The sequence below is a fragment of the Chaetomium strumarium genome, assembly GCF_033439665.1.
Source record: "Chaetomium strumarium strain CBS 333.67 chromosome Unknown B0T15scaffold_2, whole genome shotgun sequence".
Lineage (NCBI taxonomy): Eukaryota > Fungi > Ascomycota > Sordariomycetes > Sordariales > Chaetomiaceae > Chaetomium > Chaetomium strumarium.
In genome coordinates this window covers 4,666,657-4,684,102 of record NW_026944430.1, presented here as the reverse complement: position 1 = coordinate 4,684,102, position 17,446 = coordinate 4,666,657, and the positions used below count along the sequence as shown (strand labels likewise).

Here is a 17,446-nt window from a genome sequence, read left to right as displayed (position 1 = left end):
GATTGAGGGCTGCGTCGTCTGATTTCAGACCCAGTGTCCGTCAAAATAAAGTTGTCTGTTGGGGCCCAGCTGAGCATGCTGAAACGGCACCGACAGACTGGACCGCGCCGGTCCAAAACGGGAGCTCCACTTACAGGGATCGGGTCGTTGTTCATTGGCTGCCCCCTGAGATCCAGAGCCTAGACCGGTCGGTGGACAGTACTAGCTAGTGGACGGGCTCAGACGGGGAGGAGAAGATCAAGTAATGTATCAACCGCAGCGCTGGTGATGGGTAGGTAGGCAAAGCCGCGGAAGTGTTAGAATCGACACGGACAACCATTGCCGCGAACTAATGCACAGAGGTCATCTACGAAGCACCCAAAGGATGACCTGGGGAAGGTCGGAATTTCCCGGCCCTCCAAACTCACACCCAGTCAGTTACCCACCCATTTGAGAAACTCAGCTGTCAATGTCCCAAGGCTACCTAGGTACCTAGCTCCATCCCCGGATGACCGACCCCTGGGCATCCAACCTTCGGGAAGTCTGTCCGGCAAACCAGCTCAAAGCCCAGGCTGCAGTGCCTTTCAAGTTGGTTGAGCTCGGGAGTATACTTCCATACAAAGCAAGTGACCATAAAACGACAACATCTGAAAAAGTCATGGCATGAATTCATATGGCTGGCTTTGACGACACGCTCTAACCAGCCCAGCCCCTCGCTATACTTTGGTATCCCATCACCCCACATCATCACATCCAGAATCCAATAGGTACCCAGCCGAACTCCAGACCCTCCACACTCCTGTACAGCCCCAGTGCACCGCCGACTCATCAACTGAATATACATGGCAAAAAACACCTGGATATCGCCCATCTTTAAATCATAAATAGAAAATACGGTCAGCCAACGCTCCTGAACTGCCACCGCCACACGAGGAAACCCCCTCCCACTAAAGCACTCTGCGATGCCCAGGGACTATCTGATGCTATAATCGCTGTAATTCGGCTTCCTCGCCATGTTTACCGCCGGCGGCGCATCGTCGTCAGTAGGATACGGCAGGACCGGGGCAGACGCCCGACCATAATTATTGTTCATCTGGCGCTCCGGAAGCGGAGTCTTGGGCGGCAACGGCGGGGGTTCGACCCGCAGCGGCGGTGGTTGCATCGACGACTGATCCTGGAACCGCCTCGGTTGGTCGTCCGGGCCCACGATTGCGATCTTGTCTGTCCCTGCCGCGAGCCGGTACTGCGATGGCGTTGGGGCGTTGACCACCAGGCGGTCCGAGTCGTCTCTTTCGTTACGGATTGGGCTTGTGACGCCCGGTGGCTTGGCTGAGCGGCCCGGTGGCGCAGCGGCATACGGCTGCTGGTTCAGTTTGGGCGAATGTCGCGGGGGCTCACCGGAACTCCTCGGTGACGGTGTGGGCCCCCGTAGAGGTAGGGTCTCGTGCCCAGAGTCATATGACTGTCGGCTTGACGGGGTGTTGGGGAGGGGAGCGACGGGTATGTCTCCAGGTAGCTCGACAGCGAAAGGCAGTGCTATATCGGGCAGCGGCTTCGCCATGTCCGGGCCTGACAGGCTGAGGCGTTCCCACCTCTGCTTTGCGAAGTGGATCTTGGCCAGCTTTGCCGACGCGCCCTGCACCATTTTCTGCTCCTCTTCGCGGGCGAGATATCTCCTGGTATTTGTGCTGATATCGGCCAGCCGGTTCCACTCGTTCATGCCGAATTCACCCACCCCGACCTCAACATTGAGCCGATAGTAATTCTCGATGTTAACGCCGCGCTTGGCCAAGTGTTCTCTCTTCAGATACTCATGGACCGTCTCGCAACCCTCAATCTTCGCAATCAACTTTCTCCTCGCCTCGGCAAACTCGCCCAGGAAACCTTCATACCACAGAGCTGAGTTGGTATCGCTACCCTTTGGGCGCTTTCCGGTGCCGACACTGACAAAGACGCCGACGTCGCGGCCTGGCCACTCGTTCACTACCGCCTCGTCGAGCGCCGTCACGGACGGGTTGAAGGTCCCTGCGCCGTCGTCATGGAATACGGACTGGCCGATCTGTATGGGCTTGAAGGCGAGTCCGATGGCGCAAGTCGCCCTCCCAGCCTCCCAGATCTTGCAGTCAAACTCCGGCGCCGGCTCTCGCCTCGAGTCGTAAGAGCGCAGCATGGCGGGCGCCCCGCCTTTCGGTGTGCCTTTGTAAACAGCGGTAACGGCGCTGGCGAGTATGTTAATGACACAGAACCATGAGCAGCAGGGAAAAGTGAGTAATCTGCGCCCCCAAAAACGGACTTACGTCTTGGTCCGGTTTTCTCGCTCATCATACAGCCGAGCGTTGGGATTCCCGCCGCCGCGTGAGAACAACGGTCTAGCAAACTGCGCACTGGGGCTTTTGGCGCTGAAGCTCACCACGCTCGCGTTGCTAGGATTCCTCCGAGGATGTGCGGCGCTCGAGCGCGAAACGGGACTCATCATATTGCTGAAGCTTCCAGCATCCGACCCGTCATTCCCTTCCTTCTCGTAAATAGTGTGTTCCCTGACGGCTTCCTTGATAGCCTCCTCAAGCTTGGTCGCCTTGAACAAAGTTGACCGGTACGGAATGCCGGCGATGGTCTTGTCGGTCTCGAACACCATGCGGGTAAGCCGGACGTATAGTTCCTTGCACGTCTCAATGTCGAGGCGTAACCGGCCCAGCATCAAGGCGATCAAGCCGCCGGTGCCGGTGCCGACGATGAGGTCGAAATGGTCGCATGGCTTTGGGATCTCGGATCGCCGCGGTGCTCGCCCTTCGATTTCGACAAATGTCCGGTGCATGAGCTCTTGGAGGATCAGAAACATAGAGTAGCCGCGCACGCCTCCTCCATCTACCAAAGGGTCAACATGAGTCTCCCGACGCTGCGCAAACACCCCGCTGCCCTTGCGACGTACCAAGCGATAAGATGCGTAGTGGTGGCCCTTTTGTGGTGTCTTTGCGCTTCAGCCCGTTGGATTCCATCGCGAAAGCAGTTCTTGCCGTCGCGAACGACGGTGCCTTCGCGGACGTGTGATACTGAGACCTGCGCGGCCCAACAGTCCTGGCGATGATGTCGAGGGTTCGGCGTGGAAGGCTTGGCAAGGCGCAGTGGGACAGCTTTCGAGATTGGTTACGCAGAGCTCCGGTCAGATCAGTGAGACAAAAATGGCCCCAACACCTTGTGCAGCAATGTAATCGCGAACACTATCAGCCGAACCAGCAGTGTCTCGAGTAATAACGAAGAGGCAAGAGAAAAGAGATTGTGGCAGTGCTCCGAATGCCGAGCCCGCGAGTACGGTGACGGATGGCTTACGCGCAAATCCGATGACCCTTTCCACGGAAGCCGGCACCGAGTACTTAAATCAGTGGGGCACCACAGTCTGAGCGAACATAGGAAGTCGATGATTCACAACTAAACAGGCACGCGCATCTTCCCATGTTTAGTGTATTAACCTGGACCCTGGTGAAGACTGGCAGCATGGCAGCATGGAAGTACCGAAGATATGTCGAGGGGGACCAACAAGGCCGTTTGCCGCCCGTCAACCGAAACAGGCCTCCCAGTCACAGCGAGACGTCAGTCACCAGGCTTGGGCAGCTGTTTGATTCGATGCCACGCGAGATCCTCGCTGAGCAGCAGGGCTCGGGGCAGGCTCGGATGCGCCCGAATGCGGGGCGGGACCCACGTCCTGATACCGACTGTGGCTGTGCAAGCCGGATGGTCGTCGAGATGGTGAGCGATGAATACAGTTCGAATTTTGCGGCTTTTCTCTGGCAGTAGACTCTGCTGCTGACTACGTTCAAGATAGATAGCTGTAGATCAGGCAGCCTAGTAGATCATGTGCTTTTATGTTGTTTCGCCCGTGTGATATGCGCAGCGGTCTATGATGTTTTGATGTAGCGTTACTTCAAGTTACTAGCCACAGCACCCTGGTCGACTGCATATTATGGCTCAATATCATGGGTGGAATGGTCCACGACGTCATCGGTGACGGACACACCTAACTGTTGACCACCCGCAGAGATGGCAACCGCGACAGCAGCTGGGCCGACTCTAAGTCGGGCTCTCCAAAACCACAGGCTCTTGGGGTTAACAGGCAAGCCACGACACCCGGACAATTAAGCAGCCAGAGACCATCACCGTCGCCATCATGTTCTCGTCTTGCTTTGGGTCCGGCCGGCGCCGGGGTTCAGCAGATGAGCGGGAACCGCTCCTCCCTCAGTACAACGATGACACGGCGCTCCAGAGGCAGCTGCATCCGAAGCTGCATACTTACCAGATGCTGCGCGCTCTGTCCAAGGGTTTCATGCCGTCTAACGAGCAGGCCATCACCAACCTCCGCACCCTGCTTGCTTCCGACTTCCTCAACCCCGACAATGCCCAGCTCAGCGACTCTGGCCAGGCCCTGGTACATTACATCAAGCAATGGATAAAGCAGCTCATTGAGCTCCTGCAGCACAAGAATGCCAATGACCAAATCCAAGACTTCATCTGGTACATGTCCCAGGCGAGGGTGTCGGTGGACATGGAGCACATCGCCGAGCGCGCCAGTAAGGCCAAGGCGAAAGCCGACACGGCGGCAGGTACGTGCATCGATTGACATTGTTTGGCGTGGCATATGGCCCCGCACTGACAGCGATGTTTAGTCTACCGGAGTCTTCAAACAGTCGGCTCTTTGCTTCTGACTAACTCGGATTTCCGTCTCCTTCTCGGGGATCTCAGCGTGGTGACCCGAGAGGTCTTCAAAGACACGGCGTTTGCTCTCTCGGAAGCTTCCAAGGAGGCTGGAAAGCGTCTTGAGCCTTCCGCGGAGGAGCAGGGCTCAGTGAAGAAGCCAGGCAATGACTCTCAGAGCCCACCTTCGCAGCAGGACTTTGCCGACCAAACCCAGGAGGTCTCTCAGGTCTTGACCGAGACAGCTTCCACAGTCGTCGAAGAGGCCGAAAGTAGCATCATGCAGAAGTTGGAAGGTCCGGAGAAGGACACAATGGCCCACCGCCTGAAGGATGTCGTGGTAAACCTCCGTCGACGGCGGGACTACTCTGATTCGGTTTCGACCCTGTCGCTTTTGCTCAAACGCTATGCTATGGTTTACTCCCGTATAGCCCAGGATACTCTCCAGGCCGCCGAAGAAGATGTCGACCGCAATCCCGAGACTGACCGGGCCCTGAAGAATTTCTGGATCTTTCTCAGATCATTTGGCAAGGCGAATGAATGGGATGAGCTGGAAAACAGCGTGAAGGCAGTGATGGAGCATGGCCGTGAGGATCCCGACTTTGAGAACCTTGTGGGCCAGTTGGGGAACGCCCTCCATGAGATGTTCACAGACCCATCCTTCTTCGACCATGCAGAGCAACGTTTCCGGGAGTTCCGGGCGAAGTTCAAGCAACTCTCGTCTAACTCTTCTCTGCGGAACGATATAGACGACCTTCTGACACGGCTGCAGTCTACCGTCCACTCTGTCCTGAGGGACAAGGATGTGACCGCTCTCATCAAGACTTCGGCCACTATCGCCCGCATTCTCTCGCCAAAAGGCCACTATACGAATACGGATCTCGTGGCGGACTCCATCAACGTGTTCGTCCCACGGCTGATCCAGTCAATCCAGTACATACCCATTCCCAGGGTTGAGATCGCCACGCCTCAGGTCGATCTCCTGCTCGAGAATCTCATTCTTGAACCTGGTGTCACGGTCAATCACACATCCTTCTTCCCATATAAGCTCCGTATTGAGACCCTCAATGATGTGGAGATTCGGAAGGCGAGATTCCGTACGGTTTCGGCCATGAAGACTATGGTCAGGATTAGGATTGATGGGCTTTCTGTTCGAGGAGAGGAGATCGGCTTCTGGCTCAGGGCACATTCAGGCTTGCTACGATTTCTAGACGAGGGCATCGCTTCTTTTGAGCTCGACGAGAGGGGCCTGGACATCCAGCTGGACCTCGAAATTGGCCGGGACAGGCTTGAGAAGATTGTCTCACTCAGGAGCGTCAGGGTCCGCATCCACAAACTGAACTGGAAGCTGCGGAAGAGCAAGTTCAGTTTGCTGTCGTGGCTCTTCAAACCACTTCTCAAGCCAATCATCCGGAAGACTATGGAGATGAAGATCGCCACTGCTATCAGCGAAGCCTTGCATGCGGCAAACCGCGAGCTGCTCTTCGCGCGCGAGAGGCTGCGGGCCACCCGCATTGCAGACCCGGAGGACCTGAAGACCTTCTTCAAGGCAGTCCTGGCGAGACTTACACCCGCCGAGGACCCGGATCTATACGCTCGTGTCGGTGTCGCTCAGCCAGGGCGTGGAGTCTTTGAGAATGTCTATGCTCCGGGCAGTATCGTCAAGTTGTGGAGGGACGAGGCCACACAGGCTCCGCAGAGGATTCGGGAAAATGAAAGGGATGGTTGGCGTAACAGCATATTCGATGTCCACGCAACCATGCTAACCTGACACGTAATATGCGTACATGCATATCCTGTGTAAACGCCCAACTCTAGGGCTTTGGAGAACTGTCTGGGGAAACCACAGGGAGGCCTCGTAATATCGGTGGAAGGGCCGAGGGACATACCAGTTTGACATGGATATTTGGCGGACAATGGTCGCCGGATCCTTTATGTGTGCGTATATGATAACGTATTCTCATGAGCACTTGAACCGACAGCGTGTACTACTCCTTTTCCCCTCTTGCAGAGCCCACGGGATATGATCAGAACGGGAGCCTCTGGCTCGTACAGGATATGACATCATCCGGCCAATTGAGGACTGCAGCAGCTTGAAACACAGTAGGGCTTGACTGCAGCCAGTCAAAACTTCACGTTGTGATTGCACAGGAGAAACCAGGTTTTTGCGCTACCACCCAAAGCAAGGTCATTTACATGTGCGACCAAGGTGATGTTGAGGTTGCCCGCAGCCATGCTGGTGAAGCTCTCACAGGATTTGCGGGACGGCCACATGAGAATGACGACGAAGGGTGTGTAACCCAGGGTCCTTACTGGCGGCCAGCTGGGTCGGCCGTTTCAGGAGGCCCAGCAAGTATACAAATTGAACGTCCATGGTACGATAGTCCATACACAGGATATAACCTGCCAGTGGCTCCTCCGGCTCCGCAGATATTGACGGGTGTTTGGCATCTTCCAACGGACTTTGTGAATTGCAACTCAAGCACTAGCAGCGCAACGCGAGGGAGTTTCAAGACAAGAGCACCGCACACTTCCAAACCACGAGTTTGAGAGCCAGATAACAACCGCCCAGCATGATCCTCGCCGACCTCGTTTCCATCATCCTGCGCCTCGCGGAGCTGGCCTTTGCCGCCATTGTGGCAGGCCTCAACGGCGACTACCTGCATTCGGTGACGGGCACCAGCTCGTGGCACCTCGGGCGCTTCATCTACACCGAAGTGGTCGCGGGCCTCGCCATCCTGCTCGCCATCATCTGGCTGTTCCCCTTCAGCGGGTCCTTCATCCACTGGCCGGTCGACTTCGTCATCAGCGTGGCCTGGTTTGTCGCCTTCGGCCTGCTTGTTGACTGGTTGGACGACAGCTGCGGGTGAGTAGACACACACACAGATACACTATATTCTCTCACAAGATTGGAATGCCATAGCTAGGTAGTTTTGTGTTGCTGGATGCTGACGAAATCAAATTTCCCCTTATTTAGCGACGTCTTTGATTGGGACGGCATCAACTTCAACGGCACTGCGTCATGCGCACAGTGGAAGGCTGTCATCGCCTTTTCGTTTTTGAGCGCCATTTGCTGGCTTGTCAGCGCCATCTTGGGGTAAGAACTGAATACTGCCTCGTGGTGATAATCTTCTGGTACATAAGAGCAACGCCATGCTGACGATGTGTGCAGCATTTATTGGGTCCGCCGTCATACGGCCCCGGCCGCCGGGGGCTATCACCGACGCCGCTGGTACCGTTCGAGAGTCTAAATGAATCGTCTGGGGGCATGCCAATTGTCGTTGTCTCTCTCCGTCGGATAAGCGCTCTCTGCTGCACGCCAATTGCGCCCATTTCTCTCGAACTCATGATACCCACCGCTTGTTCTTTAATACCCGGTTTCTTTTGATGTTATTGCAGCCATAGTTTCGAGTCTGATCCTGTGTGGGCTGCTTCTTACTCTATGTCTTTCAAGATGACTCGGATCAAGTCTAATTTCATTCTTTGCATGCTGGAGGCCCATTATCGTGGAAACCGAGCAACTGTATTGTGGTAATGAGTTCCTACAAAAGAACATTTCACATCACCATCTCAAGGTGCAAAACGTGTGCCTTGTGGTGTTGTAACACTCACTCCCATCCTCAGTCGTGCCAAACTCCTGCCTCAGAATGAAGTGACCTGCAAACTCCACCAAGCACTCGAGTATTAGGTAATCTTCAAGAATAGGTAGAATCGTGTATTGGAGCGCAGTTGAGCATCGCGACGTCCACCGGCCACGGTTGATGCCTATGACGTCACATCCCTATTCGGGATTGCATGCGGGCAGCCGCGGGCTGGCAGGTGTGGAGCCGATGACGCACCGCACTGAAGCATCAAAGACACTGATGTGGTCGGTTTCATCGAACCCTGAAATCTGTTGATCTGTTGATCTGCTACAACTAGATCGTAGCCGCCCACTCCCCTTGCGTGGGAAAGTTGGGCGAGACTTGGTTCTCAGCCTTGCAAGCAACGTCACCAGCCACAAATACTCTCTCAACCCGCCTCATGATGACATCAGGTCGTGAGCTGTTCAGCTTCCTGCCAAGCAACGAGTGGCTTGTAGCTCCATTCTGCCCTGTATGCGGTCTCGGCTATGCAATGATGCCCCTTGCGGTATGGAACAACACGAATGAAGATGTGGGGAGCTACCCGCTTTGCGTGTTCTGCCTCTTGTGGCATCCAACATCAGCCGCTGCTTTGATAGGTGTACCTGAACAAGCTGTCCATGACGTCGATGACGCCGTGGCCCGTTTGCAGTAGACGAACCCGGCCAATGCGGGTTGTCACTGACGACATAGCAAACTGATGTTGGTGTTACCAAGCTGCCTTACTGCCGTGGAGAGGTAATCGGCTCTGCCACAAAGGAGTATAAAGGTCCTCCCTTCCTTCTCTCACCGGGAGGAAGAATAATTCCAGATCATCATCACAAGACAACTTGAACATCTATCACCAAAGCATTCAAAACAAAGATTCGTCTATCACTCAGCATATCACCACACACAAACCGTCAAAATGTCCGGAATCATGAACAAGCTCAAGGAGGCCGTCCACCCCCACCACGACAACAAGGACAACCGCTCAGCGGCCGAGGGCACCCATGGTCCTCACAACAGCCGTGTCGCCAACGCGGCTGACCCGCGTGTCGACTCTGACCGTGATCACTCTTCCACAGTAGGCACCGGTCGTACCGCCGGCCACGGGGAGTACGGCTCCAGCGGTTACGGAACTGGCACTGCGGAGGGCGCCCACGGCCCGCACAGCAGCCGTGTCGCCAACGCCGCGGATCCCCGTGTCGACTCTGACCGGGACCACTCCAGCACCATCGGCGCTGGCCGTACTGCCGGCATGGGTACTGGCTCCGCCGGCTACAGCACGGGCACCAGCGAGGGCGCATACGGGCCTCACAGCTCTCGCGTAGCCAACGCTGCTGACCCTCGTGTTGACTCGGACCACGACAACTCTCACACCTTCGGCGCTCAGGGCCGTACCGCTGGTGCTGGCACCGGAATGGGCATGGGCATGGGCTCCAGCGGCCTCGGATCCTCCATCCACCACACCGGCGCTGGCTCTGGCATCACCGGCTCCGGTCTCGGCGGCTCTAGCGGCTTCGGCTCGTCCAACACCCACCACACCGCAGGCGCTGGCTCCGGCGCCACCGGCATGACCGGTACCCACGGTGCTCCGGCGGGCACATACGGCCCGCACAGCGGCCGCATGGCCAACGTGGCCGACCCCCGCGTCGACTCGGACCGCGACGGCCGCGGCGCCATCGGCTCCGGTCCCGGCCCTGCTGGTAACACCGCCGGCCCGCACAAGAGCGACATGGTCAACAAGATGGACCCCCGCGTCGACTCGGACCTCGACGGCAGCAAGACCGTCGGTGGCAACAAGACCTACCAGTAAGTGAGTAGCGTTGTGCCTGCAAGAAACATCTGTGGTATGACGCACAAAATGCTAACCTTCTGGTCCAACTAGATCTGGTACAACAACGTCAACATACCGGGATCCCACCGACGCTGCTCAGGTCCCCCCTTCAGTGCTAGCACAGCATATTGGGGCACCGACCGTCGAGCACGGCGATGACTCTCATCACCGCGAGAGGCGTCACAGTGTCCAGACGCACCAAGAGAAGTTTAGCGGTGTCTAATTTATTTCTCCTTGGGACGGATGGGTTATTCAATGAGGTGGCAGGTTGTTGACTCATGATGAGTTACGAAGATTTTTCCTTTGTCAAACCATCTCCTGTACTATTATTAGCAGATACCACGAGTTAGCAGCGCAGAGGAGCTGTAGTCGACGGAACATGCAAAGATTGTTCTGCCCTGAAAGCATTTTTAAACCCTTACAACTGTGAACTTTGCTGGTCTTCATGTGGCCCCTCAGACATCTTACTTACCTGCCATTTGGTTTATCACAAGGCTCAAGAGAAAGTGGTCCGTTTGCCCATTAAACTCCGGAATGCATCGTCTAGAGCCTTCCGCTTCCTGGCTCCGACCACGTCCGCATCTTGTGACATATTATCATCCACTTCATCTTCCGCACCCTCCAGTTGTGGGACCCAAGCTCGGATCTGCCCATCCAAGTGCCCGCTGTAGATGGCACCAGGGAAATTGCTGCCTCCCATGACTACACCGCTGCCGCCGCCGCCGCCGCCAGATCCTCTCCACACAACTTACAAGTAAGGTTAGCATCCATCTGGTAGATGGGACAGTGATGATGATCGCAAGGGAACGTACTGCTGGTGACCCGATTCCTCACAGCCCTCTCGCCCCTTCCCTGCGTCCCGACAGAAGCCAGCACCGGTCCTATGCTGCGCAGTCTCGTGACCATGGACCCCTCATGTAGGTCCATCACCAAGATTTCTGTCTCGTTTGGGAAGAACAGACGCTCACTCCCTGGCGGCGTGAGACCGGTGGGCGAGACAAACATGGTCAAGGTGCCCAGTTGACCGTTTCGGATGGTCGGGCCAAAGTCTGCAAGCGTGTTGGCGCCCGTCGCGGCGTCCCAGACACGCACTCGGCGATCGTAGCTCGCGGATACGAGGTAGGCGCCGTCGTCGGTCCAGGTGAGGCCGTTGACGGGGCCGTCGTGCGCTTTGGCGGACAGGCGCGGGTGGCGGGTCGTTTGGGGATCGGTAGGGGGGAGGCCGACGATGTCCTCCTGGTCAAGCAAGTCAACCAGCGCGTTGGCCTTCCTCACGTCCCAGATGCGCACCGCACCGTCCACCGCGCCCGACGCAAGCACGTGCTCATGAGCTGGTGACCAGGCGACAGCCAGAGTGGCGCCCGCGGAACTCCCGATTTGACCGGGCGACACGAGCGACTGGACGGCAGCTGCAGAGCGCAGATCGACGAGGCGCACGGCGGGGTGCTGTGTCCCGCAGGCGACGAGCAGGTGGGAGGCTATCGGAGAGGTGGCGTGTGTGTAGGCCTTCGCGCCGAGGTCGAAGGAACCGGAGAGAGATGCTCGCTCGGTGGACCACAGCTTCAGCGTCTGATCGTAAGAGCACGACAGAAACGCGGCGCTGTCAAAGGGGTAGAAGGACAGACCGGTGACGCCGAACCGGTGACCTTGCGTAGAGCTTGGGCGGGGGCTGGGGCCGGGGCCGGGGCCGGGAGCGGACGGGTCGGTCCTGGCCCGAGGAATCACGGCAACGGGGTGGTAGGCGTGAGACTGCCATGGATTCGGACACTGCTCGAGATCCCAGATCTTGATGGTCGCATCTGAGCCGCCGGATATTAGTCTGTGGCGGTGGATAGGTCAGAAACAAACATCTCTACGGTATGTATGTATGAACATGTGTCATATGATGGTGCTGGTCACCCACATCCGGCCATCGAACCGCTCCAAGGCCAAGGCACTGACACCAGCCTGATGCGCCCAGACAGAAGCCCTCGCGGTATCACCTCCATGACTGGGAACTTGGGCCTGTGAGGATGCGCTGCTGCTGCTTGGCTGGCCGGCCGCGCGCTCGCCGTCGTCGAAACGGAAGCGTGGGGCTGGTGAGAAAGAGCTCAGCAGCTTCGTCGTCTGGATCCTGGCGAATGCATTGGGCCCGAGGTTGCCCAAGGACCGGTCAAGCAAGAGCGAATTCATGCCATGGGTTCACGAATCTCAGCCTAGTTGTGCGTTCGGCTCGAGGTAGATGTATCCGATGATGAATGTGGTGGTTGTGTTGGGATGAAAGGTTCCGGGGAAGTGGGGCACTTTCGGCGCCGCTCTCCGGGTGGTTCAAGCCTTGAACAAAACACGAGATGAGAGCTTTGGTCACTTTCACCTTCGATCACTTTTCACAGTTCGCGCCTAGGCATTTTCATCGTAATAAAAATTTGACATGATATCCAGCTTTGCGACCAAATTCCATTTTCTTCGGTTGTACGCGATCGGGTGAAGCCAGCAGGGCATCCATCCATCCACAACTGAGGCCATGGAGGCGGCCTCAATCGGCAACGTCTCGAGCCCGGATCACGAGAGCGCCCCGGCATCTCCGGCATCCTCCGCATCTTCATTAACAGCATTGCCCGGCCATGCTAAGAGACGGAGAGGGCGTGATGCCACCGTCTATGATGCCGTCGCAGGTTGATTCCCCTTCAGCAAACGAACCCTACACTTCACACACTTACCGATTCCAGGTCGTGTCACGCTTAATCTGTCGCTCGGTGACTTGGAAACACCCAGTGGCAGGAGTAAACGCCGCCTGAGCTCGACTGCCGACCGCTACTCGGCACGGAACCTGAAGCTCGCGCCTGAAGAGGCGCTCTTCCGACGCAAGAATGCCCCGGTTCGCTACGCTGAACAGGACATCTACTGGGCCAACGAAGATCTCCCCAATGGCGGACTCGGACATCTCCCCGATGGACTCCTGCTGAAGTCGGTCCACAGCTATGCCAGCAGGTTCTACGAGGCGGCCGCAACACGGCTTGGCTCTCGCTGTTACGTCGGAACCAGGACCATCGACGAGCGGAGCATGGATGAGACTGCTCTGCTAGCCTTCGGAGTTCTACTAGAAGAGGCGAGTCGTGAGGCGCTCGGCAAGGCGGGGGACCTGGTGTTTACCGAGCCATCGTCTGAGCCGGAGGCGGCAACTAGGGTCGTTCAGGAGGGGATGTCTAAACCAGCTTCCGAAGGGGCAGGTGAAACTAGGGAGAGCGTCACAGGGCAGAGTCGCCCAAAGGCGAAGCGGAGGAAGGTTGGGAAACAGGAGGAATTCTCTTGTTGATTTATGACGGGCCTAACTCGATCAGGTTTTCGTTGCCGAGAAGAAGCAACACTCGTCAGTCGGCACTGGATAGGAGGCAAACAGTCAGTTTTTTCTCTGCCAGGCTTGGAAAAAGAATGTTGGAGGATGATGTTCGCCACAGAGAAGCCGCAGAGCCAAGCAAAAGGAAATGTTGGCTGCAGGAGATACCTAGGAAAACAGTGACCGTGGCGGGTTTGCCAATCGTCGGCCTCCTTCCGTGCAGGTTGTAAGGCGGTCTAACTGGGACAAGGGAGAAAGGCAATCGGTGAGCGCGGGACGCCACTGCAGCGTTTCTAATCTCGCCGATTCTGCATTTTCATGGAAAAGCTTGCCATGTTGGAAGTTCCTGCTGCCGTTCGCTCTGATGGACGACTCACGACGTGCCGTAGGCCCCCTGGACCCCTGCACATGGCATTCTCAACTCAGCCTGTGTGGTCGTAGCGTAAGGTATGAAGTCGGGTCATGTTACCGCTTCTTAACCAATAATCACTTCCCATCCTTTAGTATGTAGGGAATTATGGTTCATACGAAGCTGAGATGTCACGGTGCGCTTACCGATCGTCTTGCTGATTGCGGCCCGCACGGTATCAGTCGATGCTGTCTGCCTCTCACAGCCAAACGAAAGACACAAGAGTCTGAACATCGGCGAATTGTGTGAATCCAGCAATCACACGGATATTCCCGTATCCTCATATCCCCCTTCTCTCGGTTCAAAGGGAAACTGTACGCAGTTGCCAAAACCGTCCATCAGACGGATGATCATCATCGTGACACTTCTCTTCGATGGCGAATCCCCGACGCTCTTCACCTGACATCCGAAAGGAGAAGTTGTTTGCGTCTCCTATCACATGGGAAGTCTGGTCGAGAACATTTCCGACGAGGAAAAAGATGTACACGTATATACCTGGTATTCGAATAATCAGACCACTACGGTATCGCAGGCCGTCAAGGTAACATTGGGTTGGACTCATGTGGATCGCTGGGCTCCATGGTTTTTTTCTCTTCGAAAAACATCCAATTTGCCATCTCGGGATGGCCTTGATGACCAGAACGCTGCACGATCTTGTTTTATGCAGGCCACCTACCGTGGTACCAAGTGTAATACGAATAGAACATCAGGATATCTACGGTAACAATACCACACAGTAGCCCAGCCCAGCATACCGGCGGAGATCATTACCCCGCTCCCGTCCTCTTCCAGCCTGTTACGTATGGAGTATCCGTACGGGGTCTTCTTTGTGTAACGGCCGCGATACTGCAGATCCTCAGGGGACCTGCATAGCACGATTAGGGTTAGGGGAGTGGGGAAAGCATCCAGTGCTACAGTACACAGTAACTACAGGAAAGCATGGTGATTACATATCACTCTGACCTTGGGATTCAACTTGCGTGTTTCGAACGCCGGGCACCGCCTCTGATGACTCCGGTACACCGTACGACGTAACAGTGGATGGTGGAGTTGACTAAAATCTGTCTCCGGCGGGCCGAAACGACCAAAGCAGACCTGTGAGGCGAAATCCAAATCGGTGGGCTGGCCACGCGCTGTTGGGACTCTTGGGACGGCCTTTCTCTCGAATGATTGGACGACGCACTTCATCCCTCGAGTTCCATGACCATGTCGGCGGGCCGGCACTAGCAAGGAAGCCGCACCATTTTCCGTCCGAACTCCGTCCCGCCATGCCCGAATGGCTGGGACACGGGCAAGGCCGACCGCTTGCCTAGGTAGTGCTTCAATGGCGTCAAAGTGTAAGCGAGAGTCGTCTTCGAGAAGCTGAGCAGGGTCCTGTGGATTTTTTGTGACAGCCCAATGGCCCTGTGTCGACCTGTCACAAAAGGATGGAGAAAAACCGAGAAGTGCGGTTCGGCGTTTGCAAGATTCCCGTCCCTCTAGGTCTCGCCACTCAGGTACGTTGGACACATGCCCCACCCTAGTGTTTTGCAGCAAATAGGCCCGAAGCCTGCAAGAATCAAGATACGGTATGACAGATGGCCGGCCGTCTTATTAGGGGTGTATCGTAATAAATTGTAGATAATCTGGCTACATGCAAACCGATCGAGCTCAAGTGGTGTTGGAGGTAATAATAAGGCACCTTCACGGTCCAAGCAGAGTGCCGCAGGAAGACACTTCCCCTCCCTCTGCTTGGAATCCTACCCGTCCACTGACCCCCACAGCGAGCGGTGAACGTGCAGCAGTGAGGGGCAGACCGTCCATGTAGTGTAAGGCCGCCACCTATAGGAGGCTGGAGGCCATCCATTAAGACGTCTTTTATGCCACGAGGGACGTCGATTGGAGGTTGGTCTCGGCAGAAAAAAAGGCCCTGGAAAGTTCGGAAGCCCCATGTTTCCAGGTTCCGAGCGCACCTTCCGCTTTGGGGGCCGGGCAGCTCTTCTTCCCACCCCTGCCAGGAACTCCCTCAGCTGCCACACTCGAGCCACTCCTTTCCCGTCAGTGCGGCTTTCGCAAGGAAATACTCTACACAGTAGCTGACCGACAGGGAGAATCCTTTTCGCGCAGCCCTCACGAGGATTTACACTCAGTCATTTTCACTTTTATTTCAAGCAATGTAACGTCATCCGGCCGACGCCTTTGGCCCAAGGACTATATGGAACGAATAGGCAACGCGCTCCCGCCATGCAGAGGTACTATCGCCCCGGCACCAGTGCCATGGGAACGGTCGCGGTCCCGGGAACTGAAGCGTCACTCCCACCAAGCCCAGGCCCAACTTGGCCTTCAGCATTGTCGGGTCTTGGGTACTGCCTGGTACTGTAGACTGAGGAATGCTACATGACAACGTACATATATGCATGTGGGTATGTATGTACGGTACTACTCCGTACAGATATAGGTACCGACATGCATACAGCAGAGCGTTCGAGCGAAATCACGGCACGGTGCGAAATCAGATCTGGTTCACAAGCCTGCGAAGTCATTCCACGGGCGACCTGGGGTTGGAGGATGCCCAATGCTTCCCGTCTACCCCCGCTTATTAGTCCCTGTCCACCACGCGCATCATGCATGTGGCACAATTTCCCAGGGTTTCTGTTCATAGCGAGCGGCCTTGCTGGACCATCCTCTTGTTCGTCTGCTGCCTACCCGTCTCAACAACCACCTAGCACTACATACTCTCATCAGCTGGCGCAGCAACTACAGTGTGCTACCTACTCGATGCCGATGCTCCACCGCCTGGTCCAAGGCGAACGGCAAGTTGGAAGATATTTGCGGAGACGACCTCTCTCTTGGTCGCGTTGGAGCCCGAGTCGCGGCTTGGCGGTTCATGGGTACACCAGGTTGCGACTAGCCGTGCAGCCTTGCCTTGTCACTTGTGTGTCACCCTTGCGGGACGAATCGGTCAAATCTCCGCGTCGCTTGGAGCTTCCCTAGAAGAAGCGATCTTGCGCTGAGGAGAAACGGCCCGGGTCACCTGGGTGAGAAGCGCTGTGTCACGGTTGGTGCCGAAAGTTGGGGGATAGGCATCGGCTTGCCATCAGTCTCTACGCAGTATGTTATGGCGCTCACTGTCGGCGCAGTGGCTTCTGCTAGTCTGTTTGTCCGCCCGAATGTCGGTCTTCGTCACCGCCCATTTCGACCTTGGCCCCTCTCTCCACAGGAGCAAACGGACTCAAAGACCAAAATGGCATAGTACCTAGCAGAGAGCGCCAGAGAGGGACCACGAAGAAGGACTGTGGTGAGAGCTAGCAAAGGTTGGCAAACCGCGTCCGAGGACGTCCATTCGCCGGCGACGCAGAGCGGCTCGTGCTTGCAAAAGCCGATGTTCGCCTCGCAGGAGCGCAGCAGAGGGGCACACCCGTGACACCCCGGACCGAGTGGGCATTTTAAGGTCCCACCCGTGTGGGCGCGTCTGATTGTTCAGCAACGCCGCGGCTCCACCACCCTGGTCTCGCCAGGTGCCCTTAATGAGACGTGCTGGACAGGGTTCCAGTTGCGATGGAGCCGGGGAGTTCAATTTGTTTGCGCTCCAGGGCCCGAACCAGCGCCTGACCGGCTCCCACCTCCTCGCCATT

At 56.5% G+C, this 17,446-nt stretch overlaps 6 protein-coding genes across 6 annotated transcripts; 4 read left to right on the top strand and 2 right to left on the bottom strand.

The window, feature by feature from the left end:
• Nucleotides 1-764: 764 nt before the first annotated feature.
• On the bottom strand, nucleotides 765-3,202 carry B0T15DRAFT_133375 (acyl transferase/acyl hydrolase/lysophospholipase). Its single transcript, XM_062861774.1, has 3 exons — nucleotides 2,909-3,202; nucleotides 2,277-2,844; nucleotides 765-2,198 (listed from the first exon to the last, which is right to left on the bottom strand). Exons 1-3 carry the CDS (start codon nucleotides 2,973-2,975, stop codon nucleotides 953-955), a joined length of 1,881 nt encoding a protein of 626 aa, XP_062724972.1. The 5' UTR covers nucleotides 2,976-3,202; the 3' UTR covers nucleotides 765-952.
• A 607-nt stretch (nucleotides 3,203-3,809) lies between these two features.
• B0T15DRAFT_412218 (uncharacterized protein) lies at nucleotides 3,810-6,754 on the top strand. Its single transcript, XM_062865403.1, has 2 exons — nucleotides 3,810-4,574; nucleotides 4,638-6,754. The coding sequence occupies exons 1-2, from the start codon at nucleotides 4,142-4,144 to the stop codon at nucleotides 6,434-6,436; spliced, it is 2,232 nt and encodes a 743-aa protein (XP_062724971.1). The 5' UTR covers nucleotides 3,810-4,141; the 3' UTR covers nucleotides 6,437-6,754.
• A 69-nt stretch (nucleotides 6,755-6,823) lies between these two features.
• On the top strand, nucleotides 6,824-8,233 carry B0T15DRAFT_526430 (membrane-associating domain-containing protein). The gene is made up of 3 exons (XM_062868908.1): nucleotides 6,824-7,531; nucleotides 7,643-7,762; nucleotides 7,838-8,233. The coding sequence occupies exons 1-3, from the start codon at nucleotides 7,239-7,241 to the stop codon at nucleotides 7,914-7,916; spliced, it is 492 nt and encodes a 163-aa protein (XP_062724970.1). The 5' UTR covers nucleotides 6,824-7,238; the 3' UTR covers nucleotides 7,917-8,233.
• Nucleotides 8,234-9,069: 836 nt separating this feature from the next.
• Nucleotides 9,070-10,570, top strand: B0T15DRAFT_133288 (uncharacterized protein). The gene is made up of 2 exons (XM_062861772.1): nucleotides 9,070-10,082; nucleotides 10,159-10,570. The coding sequence occupies exons 1-2, from the start codon at nucleotides 9,196-9,198 to the stop codon at nucleotides 10,328-10,330; spliced, it is 1,059 nt and encodes a 352-aa protein (XP_062724969.1). The 5' UTR covers nucleotides 9,070-9,195; the 3' UTR covers nucleotides 10,331-10,570.
• B0T15DRAFT_412211 (WD40-repeat-containing domain protein) lies at nucleotides 10,513-12,377 on the bottom strand. Its single transcript, XM_062865402.1, has 3 exons — nucleotides 12,011-12,377; nucleotides 10,920-11,926; nucleotides 10,513-10,854 (listed from the first exon to the last, which is right to left on the bottom strand). Exons 1-3 carry the CDS (start codon nucleotides 12,277-12,279, stop codon nucleotides 10,604-10,606), a joined length of 1,527 nt encoding a protein of 508 aa, XP_062724968.1. The 5' UTR covers nucleotides 12,280-12,377; the 3' UTR covers nucleotides 10,513-10,603.
• Nucleotides 12,378-12,610: 233 nt separating this feature from the next.
• On the top strand, nucleotides 12,611-13,402 carry B0T15DRAFT_392092 (uncharacterized protein; the record flags this gene model as incomplete). The annotated part of the gene is made up of 2 exons (XM_062864615.1): nucleotides 12,611-12,761; nucleotides 12,816-13,402. The coding sequence occupies 2 exons, from the start codon at nucleotides 12,611-12,613 to the stop codon at nucleotides 13,400-13,402; spliced, it is 738 nt and encodes a 245-aa protein (XP_062724967.1).
• Between the last annotated feature and the right edge of the window lie 4,044 nt (nucleotides 13,403-17,446).

Excerpts from the sequence above, each read along its gene's own strand:
- B0T15DRAFT_133375 (XM_062861774.1), bottom strand. The coding sequence starts at position 2,975 with ATGGAATCCAACGGGCTGAAGCGCAAAGACACCACAAAAGGGCCACCA. Across the intron at positions 2,845-2,908 it reads ACTACGCATCTTATCGCTTG|ATGGAGGAGGCGTGCGCGGC; the intron begins GTACGTCGCAAG and ends ACCCTTTGGTAG. Across the intron at positions 2,199-2,276 it reads CGAGAAAACCGGACCAAGAC|CGCCGTTACCGCTGTTTACA; the intron begins GTAAGTCCGTTT and ends CATACTCGCCAG.
- B0T15DRAFT_412218 (XM_062865403.1), top strand. The coding sequence starts at position 4,142 with ATGTTCTCGTCTTGCTTTGGGTCCGGCCGGCGCCGGGGTTCAGCAGAT. Across the intron at positions 4,575-4,637 it reads GAAAGCCGACACGGCGGCAG|TCTACCGGAGTCTTCAAACA; the intron begins GTACGTGCATCG and ends AGCGATGTTTAG.
- B0T15DRAFT_526430 (XM_062868908.1), top strand. The coding sequence starts at position 7,239 with ATGATCCTCGCCGACCTCGTTTCCATCATCCTGCGCCTCGCGGAGCTG. Across the intron at positions 7,532-7,642 it reads TGGTTGGACGACAGCTGCGG|CGACGTCTTTGATTGGGACG; the intron begins GTGAGTAGACAC and ends CCCCTTATTTAG. Across the intron at positions 7,763-7,837 it reads CTTGTCAGCGCCATCTTGGG|CATTTATTGGGTCCGCCGTC; the intron begins GTAAGAACTGAA and ends CGATGTGTGCAG.
- B0T15DRAFT_133288 (XM_062861772.1), top strand. The coding sequence starts at position 9,196 with ATGTCCGGAATCATGAACAAGCTCAAGGAGGCCGTCCACCCCCACCAC. Across the intron at positions 10,083-10,158 it reads GGTGGCAACAAGACCTACCA|ATCTGGTACAACAACGTCAA; the intron begins GTAAGTGAGTAG and ends TGGTCCAACTAG.
- B0T15DRAFT_412211 (XM_062865402.1), bottom strand. The coding sequence starts at position 12,279 with ATGAATTCGCTCTTGCTTGACCGGTCCTTGGGCAACCTCGGGCCCAAT. Across the intron at positions 11,927-12,010 it reads GAGCGGTTCGATGGCCGGAT|ACTAATATCCGGCGGCTCAG; the intron begins GTGGGTGACCAG and ends CCACCGCCACAG. Across the intron at positions 10,855-10,919 it reads GAGGAATCGGGTCACCAGCA|TTGTGTGGAGAGGATCTGGC; the intron begins GTACGTTCCCTT and ends CTTACTTGTAAG.